This window comes from Scylla paramamosain, chromosome 39 (genome assembly GCF_035594125.1).
Source record: "Scylla paramamosain isolate STU-SP2022 chromosome 39, ASM3559412v1, whole genome shotgun sequence".
NCBI classification, from domain to species: domain Eukaryota; kingdom Metazoa; phylum Arthropoda; class Malacostraca; order Decapoda; family Portunidae; genus Scylla; species Scylla paramamosain.
In genome coordinates, this window is record NC_087189.1 from 6,005,001 (window position 1) to 6,022,500 (window position 17,500).

General features: G+C 40.7%; 1 protein-coding gene across 1 annotated transcript in view; it reads right to left on the reverse strand.

The window, feature by feature from the left end:
• The window catches only part of LOC135092117 (allantoicase-like), a 23,486-nt gene that overhangs the window by 1,491 nt on the left and 4,495 nt on the right, over positions 1-17,500 (reverse strand). Inside the window, exons 2-9 of the mRNA XM_063990340.1 lie at positions 17,232-17,294; positions 15,069-15,183; positions 13,983-14,084; positions 9,646-9,734; positions 9,006-9,200; positions 7,997-8,156; positions 2,575-2,792; positions 1-1,182 (exon numbers count right to left, since the gene is read on the reverse strand). The exon at positions 1-1,182 is cut by the window's left edge and continues 1,491 nt beyond it. Of these exons, the coding sequence (XP_063846410.1) occupies positions 1,000-1,182; positions 2,575-2,792; positions 7,997-8,156; positions 9,006-9,200; positions 9,646-9,734; positions 13,983-14,084; positions 15,069-15,183; positions 17,232-17,294 (1,125 nt within the window). The 3' untranslated portion in view covers positions 1-999. The remainder of the gene's footprint in view (positions 1,183-2,574; positions 2,793-7,996; positions 8,157-9,005; positions 9,201-9,645; positions 9,735-13,982; positions 14,085-15,068; positions 15,184-17,231; positions 17,295-17,500) is intronic.

The following is a 17,500-nucleotide window of genomic DNA, read 5'->3' on the forward strand; positions in this document are numbered from 1 at the left end:
AAACGCGTTGCTCTCTCACCACGATTATTTTCAAACGTCATAGAGATGATTAGCTGGGTTCCCAAGAGTCTCTTCAGTTAACGATGCAGAAATCTTGTTAACCTGTCACAATAACCATAAAAACACCCTTGAAAACACTCGTGTAACTTGAAGTAAAGCCTTTGAAAGTAGTGAAGGTGCGGCGCAGAAGTGTTACAGAATACAATCCTGACTCACACTGAATCATAACCTGTGACTCTATCGTTGCCTCTCCGTTAGGGTTATGTAGCGTGTGTCCAGCGACTGACTAACTGAAAGTATGTATGACAATAGTACTAGTATTAGTGTGATTAATGACCGTGAGTGCAGGAGTGTGATATATTTCAGTACCGCAGCCGTGGGAGACCATAATAAGTGTTCTCTCCCAAGTCTGGATATAAGAATATACTGGAATTTCAAGCGAGAAGTAGATGGAGAGAGTTTACCTTTAAATGATGAAATATAAGAAGAGGGAGCGGAACAACACTGAAAACGCGAAGAAAAAGAGAAAATTCATCAAAAACCACAAGAACAAGAACTGAAGTAAGAATAAAAAAGCAGTGGAGGAAAGGAAAAGAGATAAAAAAAACGGAAGAAGAAGAAGGAAAAGAAAAAAAGAAAAAAGAGAACACAATAATACAATTAACAAAAAGCGTATGTAGACTTAGTACAAGACAAAGGAAACAACAATTAAAAGCTGAAGAACACATTGCACTGACCCCAAGACGGTACAAATATGGCCCATATTCAAAAACGCTTTGCTCTCTCACCACGACTATTTTCTAAGGCCACAGAGATAATTAACCGGGTTCTTAAGAGTGTTTCTTTTGTTGATAATGCAAAAATCATGATAATCTGTCACTATAACCATAAAAAAAAAATATAAAAAAAAAAACACCCTTAAAAACCCGTGTAACTTCAACTAGAGCCTTTTGAAAGCAGTGGAGGTGCGGCGCAGAACTGTTTGAGAATATGGTCCTGTTACAGCTTTGAGATAAGAACAGAGGATGGGGAGGAGGAGGCGCTGCAGACAGAAGGATTCGCTGTGCCCAAGACCTTGAGCCTGCTTATTCCTCCATCAGGCGCCATGACCAGCCTCACGTGGGAGACAACACCAATGTCCCGCACTTTCTTGCTGAAGTCGTGGTGGGCGTTCGGTTTAAGCTGGCGGAAGGAAAGGCTGGGAGTTACTATGGACCGTGTTCAGAAACGCTTTGCCCTCTCACCACGACTATTTTCAAAGGCCACAGAGATGATTAACCAGGTACTCAAGAGCGTTTCTCCTGTTAATAATGTAGAAATCTTGTTAATCTGTCATTGGAAACAGAAAATCACCCTTAAAATCCGTGTAACCTCACCACGACTATTTTCAAAAGCCAAAGAGATGATTAGCCCGGTTCTTAAGAGCCTTTTTGGTACTAATAATGCAGAAATTTTGTTAATATGTCGCTAAAAACATAAAAAACACCTTAAAAATCCGTGTAACTTCACCAGTGATTATTTTCAAAGATCACAGAGGTGTTTAGCTTGGTTCTCAGGAGTGTTTCTCCTGTTAATAAAAACTCGTGTAACTTCAATTACAACCTTTTGAAAATAGTGGAGGTGCGGCGCAGAAGTGTTTCAGAGGTGCTTAGTGTTTTTTGCATGTACAGTCACAGTCACAAGTTACTGACTGCACTGGTTTCTTATCAGATATAATCAAACATTGTGGTGCAAGATGAACATTGAATTTCGAGACACCGCATGCAGACAACACAATGAGCGACCCAGAATTTCAGACGTTTTATTAGCTGTAGTTTTATATTTTGGTCTGTGAAATTAAAGAAGTCCAAGATTAAATAAAGTGTCATATTGTCATTACCATCTGTCATTACAAACAATAAAAATTTTACTAAATACTCGATGGCACCTTTTGTATAGAGTCTGGTCCTTCAGAATCCTCACTTAAACATAACATCATCAAACTGAGAAGCTGCAGCAGTCAGAGAGTTAACCTTCACTACTGACTTCCACTGTGTTTGGTGCTTTGCCTTAATTCTTCGTTCCCTGATTTGCTGGTAATTTCTTCATGTAATCATTCAAATGGTGAGCAAACCAGTGAACTAAAGAATTTGAGAAGACACGAAACACTGGAAGATAATGCACTAAAGTTCGTTCATTTTTTGCCATCACTGTACAAGTTGATTTTAGTTTTCATTGTCCTTAGCACTGCATTCATCATCATCATCATCATCATCATCATCATCATCATCATCATCATCATCACTGAATTCAATATCATCCTCCCAGCTTCAATTTAGATCATCGCTATTTATTTCTGTCGCTCATTGATGTGTATGCAGAAGAAAAAATCTCTCTCTCTCTCTCTCTCTCTCTCTCTCTCTCTCTCTCTCTCTCTCTCTCTCTCTCTCTCTCTCTCTCTCTCTCTCTCTCTCTCTCTCTCTCTCTCTCTCTCTCTCTCTCTCTCTCTCTCTCCACCTTACCCCTCACCACTACCTTCACAATCCTGCTCTCTTTCTCCCTGTCTCAAATCCTCCTCTCTCCCCTCTGCGTTACCTTCTGTGAGGGCAGGATGGGCAGCCAGGGGGCGCCATCCAGTGCGGGGTCAGGCACCTCCTCGTCACTCACGAAGCACCCGTCCACGCGGCACGAGTCAGGGAAGTTGCCTTTGAAGAAATACGTGTCGACTTCCAGCCCCTTCACTGTGCCCGGGAGTCCAAGTTTGAAGAGCGCCCACTCCCACCCAGCCACCTGCAACACGCCGTCAGCGCCTTCTGCAGGGGAGGAACATACGAGTAAAAGCCTGTATTCAGAAACGCTTTGCTCTCTCACCACGACTATTTTCAGAGGCTACAGAAATTATTAGTTTGGGGCCATGCTAACAAAGATTCTCAGAGTTCGGCTTAGCCTTCTGCTTAGAAATGTGTTCATCTCTTACGCAGTCTTAAAGTTGTGTTGAGCCAAACTCTTAAGCCCCAGTATGAAATGGTCAAAGAGCAAGACAGTAAAATCTTTTATTTCTCTAATTTGAATTAATAGTGCAATCTTTTTACATTTTTAGGGGGATTAAATAATAAAAAAATTATAATTTGGCATCGATTTTGTAAGGATGTGAGCGCATAAATTTGTGTTTATTAATAAGTAAATTAGATCCACGCAAGGCACGGACATTTTATCTCAGTGTTTACGTCCTTCAGCCAGCGTTGTCCCACCACTCCCACTCAGCAGTGCCTCCTTTCCTGTCTTTTTTCTCTAGTATGGAGGAGATGGTGACCCCTAAGGCCGAAAAGGCCAATAGGAGAAACCCAGCTGGACTGATGGCGAGACTTTCCTTACACTCATTCAGTGGCACAAAAAAGCTGCATGGGGCTTTGTTATTAAGAAGTTAAATGAGACACGCCAACAACAGGACACAGGAAAGTCTAAGGTCATCATTGCTGCAGAGCTGCATTTCCCATTGGCTAAATAACACTGTAATTATTACTATCATTACTAGCGTCAGTGCATCACTCACCCGCTAAATATGTCACAAATAACATTCCTGCAGTTTTGTTCTATATGTGTCCAACAGTTCATGGTCATTCATATTGTTGAGAACATCCTTACGGGGCTGATAATTCTTGAGGTGGCGGGCTCGGGCTCGACGGTCGGCCATCTTTGTTTGGTTAACTTAATCTTCTCTTAACTCTTAAAGTTAAGTATACTCCGGACCTGTCTTAAATTTAAGAGCTAGACTAACCACAACTTGGGAAGTTAAGCACAACTCTAAACATGAGAATTTGTCTGAGTCAAACCTCTATAGTTAAGAATCTTTGTTAATATGACCCATGGTTCTCAAGAGTGTTTCTCCTCTTAATAGTGTACAAATTTTGATAATCTATCACAAGAACCATTGAAGCACCTGTGTAATTTCAATTAGAGCGGCACAAGTGTTTCAGAAGGAAGTAAAGTAAATTGATTTAAAGATAAAAATTTCTAGCGTGGCGCCATTACGGTCTTCTGTCGCCGAAATAAAAGAATTTTATAAAAATACAATGTTAAAATGTAAGGTAAAAATAAAAAAAAAATAGGATGTAGTTCAAAAGTATATATATATATATATATATATATATATATATATATATATATATATATATATATATATATATATATATATATATATATATATATATATATATATAAATACAAGTAAACAGGCTAAGATCTGAATCTGCTAACCGCAAGTGAGGGAAGAAATTAAGTGCAGCTGCAGGAAGCCATCACGCATACACGTGGCACTCCCTGTGTTATGCATATTACACATGCTTACCTATATCCACCTATTATCCCCCTCTAAAGAATACAAAAAAAAAAAAATAAAACGAGGAAGATTGGAAATAGAATGCCTTAGTTTGTTTCAGTTTTCTATGTTCTGTTTTCCGTTCCTCTATAACCCCTTTACCTGAGTCAAATACCAACTAATGTGGCTTTTTATATGCCTGTATTTTTTTTTTACTTTTTGGTCTCCCGTGAGGAATATTCTCAAGAGCCACAGAGATTATATGTCAGGTTCTCATGGGTACCTTTTCTTTTTTATTATAAAATATTTGTTAAAGTATACCAGAATCATAAAACACCTTTGAAAATTCCATTAACTTTTCTACCGGCAATTTAGGAGACTTGGCTTATTTCAAACCACACATGCATAATTGTCGCTTATATCACTTTATGCAGCTGGCAAATATAGACAAGCCACACTCTTATCAGGGAGCGCGGTAACCCAGGCAGTATGGCGTCTGCATAAATGCATGAAGCCCTGGGTTCGAATCAAGGAGTCGAGAGTAACTGTGGTTCGAATTCTGGTCACACCCAGGATCTATCTGGGACAATGCCCGCTCCTGGGTTCACCCAGCCTTGAAGTGGGCTGGGAACGTAAAGGTGGCGGAGAAAGGAACTGGTCTCCCTATTCCATATATCGAGGCCCAGGAAGTGACGCTGCCAGGATCCATACGACAGATGGGTCGGCCAGCGAGCATGTGAGGTCAGTGCGTGTCGTATCGTGACGTCAGCTGCCCCACCGCCTCTCATACTCTAATGTCTGAACACAGCCATCTTCCTACTTTGCGGTGTGACAATGATGAAGAGAGAGAAAATAATAACAAGGAAGAAATGTGTAAAAACAATGAGTAGTAAGCGCATGGGTCAATGAGGGAATAGGAAGGAGGGGGGGACGCTTGCTGGCTGGGCGGCCCGTCTGTCTTATGGATCCTGGACGCAAGCAGCCCTACGCCAAGGCTCACGATTGAGTACAGAACAACTTCACGCTTTTAGTGGAGATAGGATGCTCAGTTGTTTCAGAATACAGCCCCAATGGTCATATTCGAGGCTCTGAGTTGCAATTACCATAACATAACATCGGAATACCACGCGCCATTTCAGTACGTATTCCTCTAAATCCAATGTCTTTCAGGGACTAGGAATACGAGCTCGTTGGTCACCTCTGCAACTCTAGTGTTTACATCGTGGTTCTTATTGTGAGTCACCGTGAATGTGACCAAGGGATTACTACTATACGATTACTGAGGATAGTCTGGTAGCTGCATACCTTTAGACCCTTGCGTGGCTGTTTGGAAACTATTCTTAACGGACTACTTGATAAAGAAATAGGACAGTGCGAAGAAGAATTATCAATATCGAAGAATGATGAATATTGAAGTATAAGATCTTGTTTACTCTATCCATTCCTCTCTATCTTTCAGTTAATCTTGTCGATTTTTTTCTTTTTTTCTTTCATTGAGTCTTATCTAGTCTGTCTGTTCCGCATTTTAGTCAGTTTTATGCCAGTCTTGTCTACTCTTTATTCCTCTTTATCTTTCGGTCAGTCTTGTCTCAACCTTTTTCTCCAGTCTCAGTCTTGTTTCAGCCTCTCCTCCAGTCAGTCTTGTCTCAGCCTTTTCTTCAGTCAGTCTTGTCTCAGCCTTTCCTCCAGTCAGTCTTTTTTTTTTTTTATGTAGGAGGGACACTGGCCAAGGGCAACAAAAATGCAATAAAAAAAAAAAAACCCACTAAAATGCCAGTACCAGAAAAAGGTCCAAAGCAGTAGTAAAAAAATTGAAGGATAAGTGTCTTGAAACCTCCCTCTTGAAAGAATTCAAGTCATAGGAAGATGGAAATACAGAAACAGGCAGGGAGTTCCAGAGTTTACCAGAGAAAGGGATGAATGATTGAGAATACTGGTTAACTCTTGCATTAGAGAGGTGGACAGAATAGGGGTGAGAGAAAGAAAAAAGTCTTATGCAGCAAGGCCGCGGGAGGAGGGAAGTCATGCAGTTAGCAAGATCAGAAGAGCAGTTAGCATGAAAACAGCGGTAGAAGACAGCTAGAGATGCAACATTGCGGCGATGAGAGAGAGGCTGAAGACATTCAGTTAGAGGAGAGGAAAAAGGAAAAAGGAAAGAGAGACGAAAAGGTTTTGATTCCACCCTGTCTAGAAGAGCGATATGAGTGGAACCCCCCCACCCAAAGACATGTAAAGCATACTCCATACATGGACGGGTAAGGCCCTTATACAGAGTTAGCAGCTGGGGGGTGAGAAAAACTGGCGGAGACGTCTCAGAACGTCTAACTTCATAGAAGCTGTTTTAGCTAGAGATGAGATGTGAAGTTTCCGGTTCAGATTATAAGTAAAGGACAGACAGAGGATGTTCATTGTAGAAGAGGGCGACAGTTGAGTGTCATTGAAGAAGAAGAGATATTTGTCTGGAGGGTTGTGTTAAGTGATAGATGGAGGAATTGAGTTTTTGAGGCATTGAACAATACCAAATTTGCTCTGCCCCAATCAGATATTTTAGAAAGATCAGAATTCAGGCGGCCTTGATGGAACCCATACTGGCGATTAGATAGAAGGTTGTGAAGTGATAGATTTTTAAGAATCTTTCTGTTGAGGATAGATTCAAAAACTTTAGATACGCAGGAAATTAAAGCAATAGGACGATTGTTTGAGGGATTAAATCGGTCACCCTTTTTAGGAACAGGCTGAATGTAGGCAAACTTCCAGCAAGAAGGAAAGGTAGACGTTGACAGACAGAGTTGAAAGAGTTTAACTAGGCAAGGTGCAAGCACGGAGGCACAGTTTCGGAGAACAATAGGAGGAACCCCATCAGATCCATAAGCCTTCCGAGGGTTTAGGCCAGCGAGGGCATGGAAAACATCACTACGAAGAATTTTAATAGGTAGCATGAAGTAGTCAGAGGGTGGAAGAGAGGGAGGAACAAGCCCTGAATCGTCCAAGGTAGAATTTTTAGCAAAGGTTTGAGCGAAGAGTTCAGCTTTAGAGATAGATGTGATAGCAGTGGTGCCATCTGGTTGAAATAAAGGAGGGAAAGAAGAAGCAAAGTTATTGGAGATATTTTTGGCTTAGATGCCAGAAGTCACGAGGGGAGTTAGATCTTGAAAGATTTTGACACTTTCTGTTAATGAAAGAGTTTTTGGCTGGTTGGAGAACAGACTTGGCATGGTTCCTGGCAGAATTATAAAGTGCATGAGATTCTGGTGATGGAAGGCTTAAGTACCTTTTGTGAGCCACCCATCTATCATGTATAGCACGAGAACAAGCTGTGTTAAACCAAGGTTTGGAAGGTTTGGGTCGAGAAAAAGAGTGAGGAATGTACGCCTCCATGCCAGACACTATCACCTCTGTTATGCGCTCGGCACACAAAGACGGGTCTCTGACACGGATGCAGTAGTCATTCCAAGGAAAATCAGCAAAAAAGCCTTGTCTCTGCCTCTCCCCCAGTCAGTCTTGTCACTGCCTCTTTTCCAGTCAGTTTTGTCTCTGCCTTTCTTTCAGTCAGTCTTGTCTCAGCCTTTCTTTTAGTCAGTCTTGTCTCAGCCTCTTCTCCAGTCAGTCTTGTCTGAGCCTTTCTTTCAGTTAGTCTTGTATCAGCCTCCCCTCCAGTCAGTCTTGTCTCAGCCTCTCCTCCAGTCAGTCTTGTCTCACCTTTAAGGATTGACGGGCGGTCCAGTCTCCGTGCAGTCTCCCAGCCGTCCGCCATGTTGACAGGCGCCCACGGGCTGATTAGGTTACGTGGGTGGCCGTAATGGGCGTCACTGTAAGCCAGACACACGCCGCCATTCCTGAGAGACACCAAGTCCATCACCTGAGGGAGGATTGGAAGTGTGACTCGAGGGGCTCACGTTAAGCAGGATTGGGTGGCGAAAAGAAACTAAGTACTCATAATGAGTCAGCCTACCGTGGTTATCTTGTTTCTGACTTGTTTCTGGGGAATTATATTTTTCTTCTTTTTTTTTCTTATCATTTGAGACTTCTAATTTAATTTTCTATTTTTATTTTTCTATCTGGGAGACTTTTTTACTTAGACTTTAGAGGTTCTTTACCCATTTAACTTTAGAATTTTGGAAGATTTTTATTTTTTTTACTTTTTGTTATTGTTGTTGTTAGTGTTATTGTTGTTCTTTACAATTCGAGAGATTTCCAACGAAAAGAAACGGAGTAATCAGTGAACTTCCGGTGATTGCCTTATTTCTGACGTTTCTGGCAGAATTATGAGAACTTTTTTTTTCTACTTTTTCTTTTCTGTAATTTGGCAAACTTCTCACTTGATTATTTTATCTGGAGGATTTTTTTTTACTTTTTACTTAGACTAGAGATTTTAACTCGTTTTTGCTTAGCCTATTGTTAGTGTTGTTTTGTTGTTGCTGCTGTTATTGCTTAAAATTAGAGAGATTTCTAGCCTACTTTTAGTTCACAATTTAAAAGACTTTTAATTTGTTATTTACTTAAAACCTGAAAAATTTTTAACTTGTTATTTACGTAAAATTTAGAAGACTTCCACCTTGCGCATGGAATCAGGCAGACGAGAAGAGGAAAATAAACAAGTCATCGGTAGCAATTAGACAAAAAGCTGCTCGGTTCTAGGCAGAAACGATCAGTTAACAACACACACACACACACACACACACACACACACACACACACACACACAAACCTTAGAAGGCGATACTTGGCTCACGTCAGCCAGCGCACGGCCAAACACTCTGAGCCTCGCGATGCCTCCGTCGGGGTACACGTTGAGGCGAAGGTGCGTGTACCTAGTGGAGGCGCAAAGGGAAGGTAGAAAGGTGTGGCAGGTGTCTCTGTACCCTGGCCGTGCCTCTGTGATTGGAATGATTGTCTGCCACTTCTGAAATCACGAATGGAATAACCAAATGTGGGATGTGTACTTTCTCCCTTTCTCCTCCGCTTCTGAAATGACCAAAGGTACGAGTGAATGTGTGAATGTGAAATGAATACTCTCTCTCTCTCTCTCTCTCTCTCTCTCTCTCTCTCTCTCTCTCTCTCTCTCTCTCTCTCTCTCTCTCTCTCTCTCTCTCTCTGGTTCCTTGTTTTCGTTAACACACAAGATTGTCTAAAATAACAAATGAAATATGATACTTTAAGGTTTTTGCTGTGTAAATTAAACCTCTCTCTCTCTCTCTCTCTCTCTCTCTCTCTCTCTCTCTCTCTCTCTCTCTCTCTCTCTCTCTCTCTCTCTCTCTCTCTCTCTCTCTCTCTCTCTCTCTCTCTCTCTCTATCTATCTATCTATCTATCTATCTATCTATCTATCTCTTTCTCTCTCCTCTCTCACCTCACTTCCGAGTCTCGCCACAGCAACCAAGTCTTTCTCAAGCGCCTCACTTCCCATCTCACTTTTTCTTTTTGGTATGAGATTCTCTTCTGAAAATAAATGAATTAATTAATAAATAAATAAGTAGATAAATTAATGAACACACAAAGATAACAACTCTCTTAAGTAATCTTAACAAACGACGGAAACAAATGAAGGATCGGCATTACATCGTTTACAGTTCACGAAAGAAAAAAAATGAAAAAAGAAAACAAGCATTATAATACTGAAGGAAATTTTTATATTGCAAAAGTTAACTGTTGTAAAGAGTCAGAAATATCGGCACCTTCATCAGTAAACCAGTCAGTCAGTCAGTCCGTCAGTCAGTCAGCGTCGTCGTCTATATGCAATAGAAAAAAAAAATTCGCGAAGATAATGACTAATTCGCGAAGATAATATTTAAATGACATTGATAACGAGAGATAATGAGTAATTCGCGAAGATGATGAATAATTCGCGAAGGTAATGAGAAAATTACATTGATAACGAGAGATGATGAGTAAATCGTGAAGGTTTTTTTTTTTTTATGTAGGAGGGACACTGGCCAAGGACAACAAAAATACAATAAAAAAATAAATAAATAAAAAAAGCCCACTGAGATGCCAGTCCCAGAAAAGGGTCCAAAGTGGTAATCAAAAATTGAAGGATAAGTGTCTTGAAACCTCCCTCTTGAAGGAATTTAAGTCATAGGAAGTGGAAATACAGAAGCAGGCAGGGGGTTCCAGAGTTTACCAGAGAAAGGGATGAATGATTGAGAATACTGGTTAACTCTTGCATTAGAGAGGTGGAAAGAATAGGGATGAGAGAAAGAAGAAAGTCTTGTGCAGCAAGCCCGCGGGAGGAGGGGAGGCATGCAGTTAGCAAGATCAGAAGAGCAGTTAGAATGAAAATAGCGGTAGAAGACAGCTAGAGATGCAACATTGCGGCGAAGAGAGAGAGGCTGAAGACAGTCAGTTAGAGGAGAGGAGTTGATGAGACGAAAAGCTTTTGATTCCACCCTGTCTAGAAGAGCGGTATGAGTGGAATCGCCCAGACATGTGAAGCATACTCCATACATGGACGGATAAGGCCCTTATACAGAGTTAGCAGCTGGGGCGGTGAGAAAAACTGGCGGAGACGTCTCAGAACGCCTAACTTCATAGAAGCTATTTTAGCTAGAGATGAGATGTGAAGTTTCCAGTTCAGATTATAAGTAAAGGACAGACTGAGGATGTTCATTGTAGAAGAGGGGAACAGTTGAGTGTCAATGAAGAAGAGGGGATAGTTGTATGAAAGGTTGTGTCGAGTTGATAGATGGAGGAATTGAATTTTTGAGGCATTGAACAATACCAAATTTGCTCTGCCCCAATCACATATTTTAGAAAGATCAGAAGTCAGGTGTTCTGTGGCTTCCCTGCGTGAAATGTTTACTTCTTGAAGTGTTGGACGTCTGTGAAAAGACGTGGAAAAGTGCAGGGTGGTATTATCAGCGTAGGAGTGGATAGGACAAGAAGATTGGTTTAGAAGGTCATTGATGAATAATAAGAAGAGAGTGGGTGACAGGACAGAACCCTGAGGAACACCACTTTTAACAGATTTAGGAGAAGAACAGTAACCGTTTACCACAGCAGCAATAGAACGGTCAGAAAGGAAACTTGAGATGAAGTTACAGAGAGAAGGATAGAAGCCGTAGGAGCGTAGTTTCGAAATCAAAGCTTTGCGCCAGACGCTACCAAAAGCTTTTGATATGTCCAAGGCAACAGCAAAAGTTTCACCAAAATCTCTTAAAGAGGATGACCAAGAATCAGTAAGGAAAACCAGAAGATCACCAGTAGAGCGGCTTTGACGGAAGCCATATGATCAGTATGTGAAGTGAGAGAATCTTTAAGAATCCTCCCGTTGAGTATAGATTAAAAAACTTTAGATAGGCAGGAAATTAAAGCAATAGGACGGTAATTTGAGGGATTAGAACGGTCACCTTTTTCAGGAACAGGCTGAATGTAGGCAAACTTCCAGCAAGAAGGAAAAGTAGATGTTGACAGACAGAGTTGAAAGAGTTTGACTAGGCAAGGTGCTAGCATGTAGGTACAGTTTCGGAGAACAATAGGAGGGACCCCATCAGGTCCATAAGCCTTCCGACGGTTAAGGAAAACATCATTGCGAAGAATTTTAATAGGTAGCATGAAGTAGTCAGAGGGTGGAGGAGAGAGAGGAACAAGCCCTGAATCGTCCAAAGTAGAGTTTTTAGCAAAGATGTGAGCGAAGAGTTCAACTTTAGAGATAGATTTGATAGCAGTGGTGCCATCTGGTTGAAATAAAGGAGGGAAAGAAGAAGAAGCAAAATTATTGTAGATATTTTTGGCTAGATGCCAGAAGTCACCAGGGGAGTTAGATCTTAAAAGATTTTGACACTTTCTGTTAATGAAGGAGTTTTTGGCTAGTTGGAGAACAGACTTGGCATGGTTCCGGGCAGAATTATAAAGTGCATGAGATTCTGGTGATGGAAAGTTCAAGTACCTTTTGTGGGCCACCTCTATCACGTATAGCACGAGAACAAGCTGTGTTAAACCAAGGTTTGGAAGGTTTAGGTCGAGAAAAAGAGTGAGGAATGTACGCCTCCATGCCAGACATTATCACCTCTGTTATGCGCTCAGCACACAAAGACGGGTCTCTGACACGGAAGCAGTAGTCATTCCAAGGAAAATCAGCAAAAAACCTCCTCAGGTGCCCCCAACTAACAGAGGCAAAACGCCAAAGGCACCTCCGCTTAGGAGGATCGTGAGGAGGGATTGGAGCGATAGGACAAGATACAAATGTGAGATGGTGATCGGAGGAGCCCAACGGAGAAGAGAAGTTAACAGAATAAGCAGGATTAGAGGTTAGGAAAAGATCAAGAATGTTGGGCGTATCTCCAAGACGGTCAGGAATACGAGTAGGGTGTTGCACCAATAGCTCTAGGTCGTGGAGGATAACAATGTTGAAGGCTAGTTCACCAGGATGGTCAGTGAAGGGAGAGGAAAGCCAAAGCTGGTGGTGAACATTGAAGTCTCCAAGAATGGAGATCTCCACAAAAGGGAAGAGAGTCAAAATGTGCTCCACTATGGAAGTTAAGTAGTCAAAGAATTTCATATAGTCAGAGGAGTTAGGTGAGAGGTATATAGCACAGATAAATTTAGTTTGAGAGTGACTCTGTAGTCGTAGCCAGACGGTGGAAAACTCAAAAGATTCAAGAGCGTAGGCACGAGAGCAGGTTAAGTCACTGCGCACATAAACGCAGCATCCAGCTTTGGATCGAAAATGAGAATAGAGAAAGTAGGAGGGAACAGAAAAGGGACTACTCTCAGTTACCTCGGACACCTGAGTTTCAGTGAGGTAAAAATGAGGTTTAGAAGAGGAAAGATGGTATTCTACAGATTGAGAATTAGATCTTAGACCGCGAATGTTGCAGAAGTTAATGAAGCAGAAGTTGAGGGGGGGTGTCAAGACAATTAGGGTCGTTATCAGAAGAGCAATCCGACCAATGAGTAATTCGCGAAGGTAATGAAAAAATGACATTGATAACGAGAGATAATGAGAAATTCGCGAAGATAGATAATGAGAAGAAAGATAATAAGTCATTTGTGAAGATAATGAAACAAAATACATTAATAGCGGAACAGCAGACACTGCAGTCACTCAGTCAAGCTGTCAATCAGTCTTTCAAACAAGCAGACAACCAAAATCAGCCCACCAGTAAATGGACAGATTAACAACCAAACAACAGTCAGTTAATCAGTCATTCAGTCATTCAGCCAAGCAGACAACAAATCAATCAGTAAATTAACAAGCAGTCATTCAGACAATCAACAACCAAATAAACAGTCTCTTAGTCAGTTAATCCAGTCAGTCACACAGTTATTCAGTCGTCCAAGCAGGCAAGGAATCAATCAATAAGTGAACAGATTAACAAGCAAACAAGCAGTCAGACAACCAGTCAGTCATTCAGTCAACCAAGCAGGCAAGGAATCAGTCAGTAAATCAGTGAGTTAAGTCAACCAAGCAGACAACGGATCAGTCAATAAGTCAACAAGCAAACAAACAATCATTCATTCAATTAACAACCAAACAAACACTCAGTCAGTCAACCAGTCGATCATTCACCCGAACAGGCAACGAATCAGTCAATAAGTCAATAAGTTAACAAGCAAACAAGCAGTCAGTCAATCAGTCAGTCAGCCAACAAGCCGATCATTCAGTCAAGCAAGGAGCGAATCAGTCAGTGAACAGATTAACAAGCAAACAAGTAGTCAGTCAATCAGTCAGTCAGTCAGTGTTCTCACCTTCCTTCGTCAGCGTCGCCGCCTGCAGGGACACTCGAGGCACGTAGTTTCCCGTGAAGAAGGAGGTGTCCACGTCGACGCCCGCTACTTCTCCCGCCACTCCTGCCAATGGCGATGAAGACAGGGGTTAGTTATCCCTTCTACGATCAATACCACTCATGTAACAAGTGTGCGTGATGCCAGAGCTGTTTGTATGTTTGACTCATGTTCGTTTGATTCTTGTGTTTACTTCCTCTTTTTTCTCCTCCAACTCCTCTTCTTTCTTCCTTTCCTTCCCTTCTTCTCTCGCTCGCTCTCTCTCTCTCTTTTTTTGTGCGTGTTTGCTGTTAGCTATTTTTTTTTTTTTTTACGTAAATTCTAACGTTTTCCTACGGGGCACCACATTATCTCGTTATTGCAGCACCCGAGCCTCTTTCATTCACTCACCCAATCAATCAGTCACCCGATCAGTTAATTAATCATTCAGTAAGTTAATCAATCAATCATTCAATCAGTTAGTCAATCAATCAATCTCTTAATCAGTCAATCAATCAATCAATCAATCAATCATTAAACTCATTCACTCAGTCTATCAGTCTTCTTTCATACCGTTTCGTGAGTCCATCTTTTGTTCATTCTACGTCTTTGTTTCTTTCTTTTTTTTTTTCTTTTTTTTAAGTTAATACATTATTCTTATGCAGATATCTGTTCTCTCTCTTTTTTTTTTTCCAGTGATGTCTTTTCTCACTTTTCTCTACCTTTTTTTCTTGGTAGTTTTCCAGCTAACTAGTAATCTTATTTACATTTCCTTCCACTCCACTGTCTTTTATTCACCTTTATTTGTTATCTGTTTTCCTTTTTATATACATTACACACTTTATTCATACTGTTATATCATATCACACTCCGTCACATTAAAATAGTCTTCGATTAGATTTTTCCTCTCTCTCTCTCTCTCTCTCTCTCTCTCTCTCTCTCTCTCTCTCTCTCTCTCTCTCTCTCTCTCTCTCTCTCTCTCTCTCTCTCTCTCTCACAGCAATGTACTCATTCACCCTGCTTTCACTTACTTCACTCACCATTCTGCTTTACTCACTACGCTTCACTTACCCAGCTTGATGATGCACCAGTCATGTCCAGGCTTCCTCTTCCTCCTGGTCTCCCATCCATCCATCCACTTCCCACACTTGGTGAACTCCCCCTCCCTCCATTCCGCCTCGCTGTCCTTCAGTGCGATGACAGGAAGGTTCACATTAGTATGCATTCTCTTCCCGCTTCACTCATTCGCTAAGATAACACCCGACAGAGGTATGGACGGGGATACAATGATGATAAGGGCTTCGTTTCCCTTAACTGTGCCGTTCCCAGGTCACTTATGATTACTAAGCGAAGATAAGCATGTGTGGACAGTGACAATTAAGTAATAAGTGACGAAGTTGATAAGGGATAGAAAGATTAAAATGTCCAATGAATATAATAAAAAGAAGTTCTGGATTCAAATTCTAGTCAAGGGCGGGATTTTTCAGGGATGCCTGCCCGTTACTAGATTCTTTTTCTTCTGCAGTCTCCCGTGTTCCTATGGGTCCCTGTTCCTCACTAGTCTTTTCCATAAACCTCTGACTTCTGCCTCCTCTTCACTTAACCCTCTCTCTCAAATTATCTCCTGTGTTGTCCTTCCATCTCTCCTGCAGCCTGCCTCGTCTTCTTCCACCCGCTTCCATATCTATCATTCTCCTGCCTAAATGTGGGTGCTGGTGAGCCAGAGTGGGAGCAAAGGCGGCGCAAAAAGGAACGGGCCACTTAATACACATGCCGCGGTCCAGGAAGGGTGGTGCTCGCTGCTGTGCCATTACTCAGGACTCAAGGACTTTATTAGAATGTATGAAACACTTCTAAGCCGCACCTCCACTACCTTCAATAGGCTCTAGATGAATTTACACGGGTTTTCAAAGGAGCTTTTACGGTTCTAGTGACAAATTAACAAGATTGCTAAATTATTAATAGGAGAAACGTTCTTGAGAGTACAGCCAGTCATCTTCTCTGTGGTCTTTGAAATAGTCGTGGTGAGAGAGCAAAGCGTTTCTGAATACGGGTCTCAACACGGCATCCCTTTACGTTTCTTTTGTTAATGATAAGATGATAGTTACCTTACTGTTCCTTATCAAAAGAATCGTCTTACAAGATTAGATGAATTTATGGACAGTGATAAGATGATAAGTGACCCGCTATCTTGAAATACTATGTTATTATGTTTCAAGTACTACTACTACGACTATTACTACTACTACTACTACTACTACTACTACTACTACTACTACAACTACTACTTTAGTTTGTACTACTACTATCCTACCATTCTCCTAAAATTCTGGAAAACATGGAGGATCAAATGTTTAAATAATAATAATAATAATAAATCTGTTTTTCACTATCGTGCTTTACATAAACATTACATGTTAAACATTTTTGTTTAACATATAACAAGAGAATCGATACTCAGAAAAATTCCTAAGTCATTGGCGAAGAGAACAAACATAATGGAAGAATGAAAAAAAAAAATACGGACAAAAGCATCTCATCTTAGCGTCTCTCCCTCCCTGGTGCTGGCAGGGGTGTTGTCTTGAAAACATTAAAAAAAAAAATGATAATAATAATAACAATAATAAATAATAATAATAATAAAAATAATAATAATAATGATAATAATAATAATAATAATAATAATAATAATAATAATAATAATAATAATAATAATAATAATAATTATCAGGGAAGCTGCAGGAAGCCGTCAGGCCGACACGTGCCCTGTATGAAATAAAGTTATTTATTCCCTCCTATCATCCTCATCCATAGATTTTCTAGTCATTAAGCTCCCTAATAATTCGGTTCTAACAACCTGATTACTGAGTTTATTTCATTCATCTACCACTTTACTTGAAAATAAATTTCTTCCTGTCTCTTTTTTTTATAAATATAACTTCATCAGGCTTAATCCTGTTATTTCTTGTCTTATTCTGATTAATGATCCTGAGGATTTTGTTGATATCATCCTTTTTATATCCCTTTTTGTCACTTAAAGATTTCTACCTGTTCTCTTAATTTACACCTCTCTGCAATGTAAATTAAGAAAAAAACTTCAATCCCCTTTCGTAAGGAATACTTTTCATCCTTTGTATCTATATACTGGTTCTAACAAACCTATGTTCTTCCTGCATTATGGGAACCAGAGCTGCACATCAAAACATAAATGAGGTCTAACCAGTCTTGCCTCACCTTGAGGAGGTTCTCGGCCACCGCGAACCAGTCATCAGTGGCAAACAGGATCCTGGCGCCGAGCTGTGGAGAGACACGTAGAAACACCCATGAGAACTTGACTCATCATCTCTGTGACCTCTGAAAAATAGTTCCGATGAGAGCAAAGTGTATCAAAACACGCGTCTACATACTACTCCGCTGAATCATTCATCTGAACTACTGTCTATGTATTTACATTATTTATTTTAGCCTTTTTATTAACTACTGAGCGTATCAGTTGGTCATTT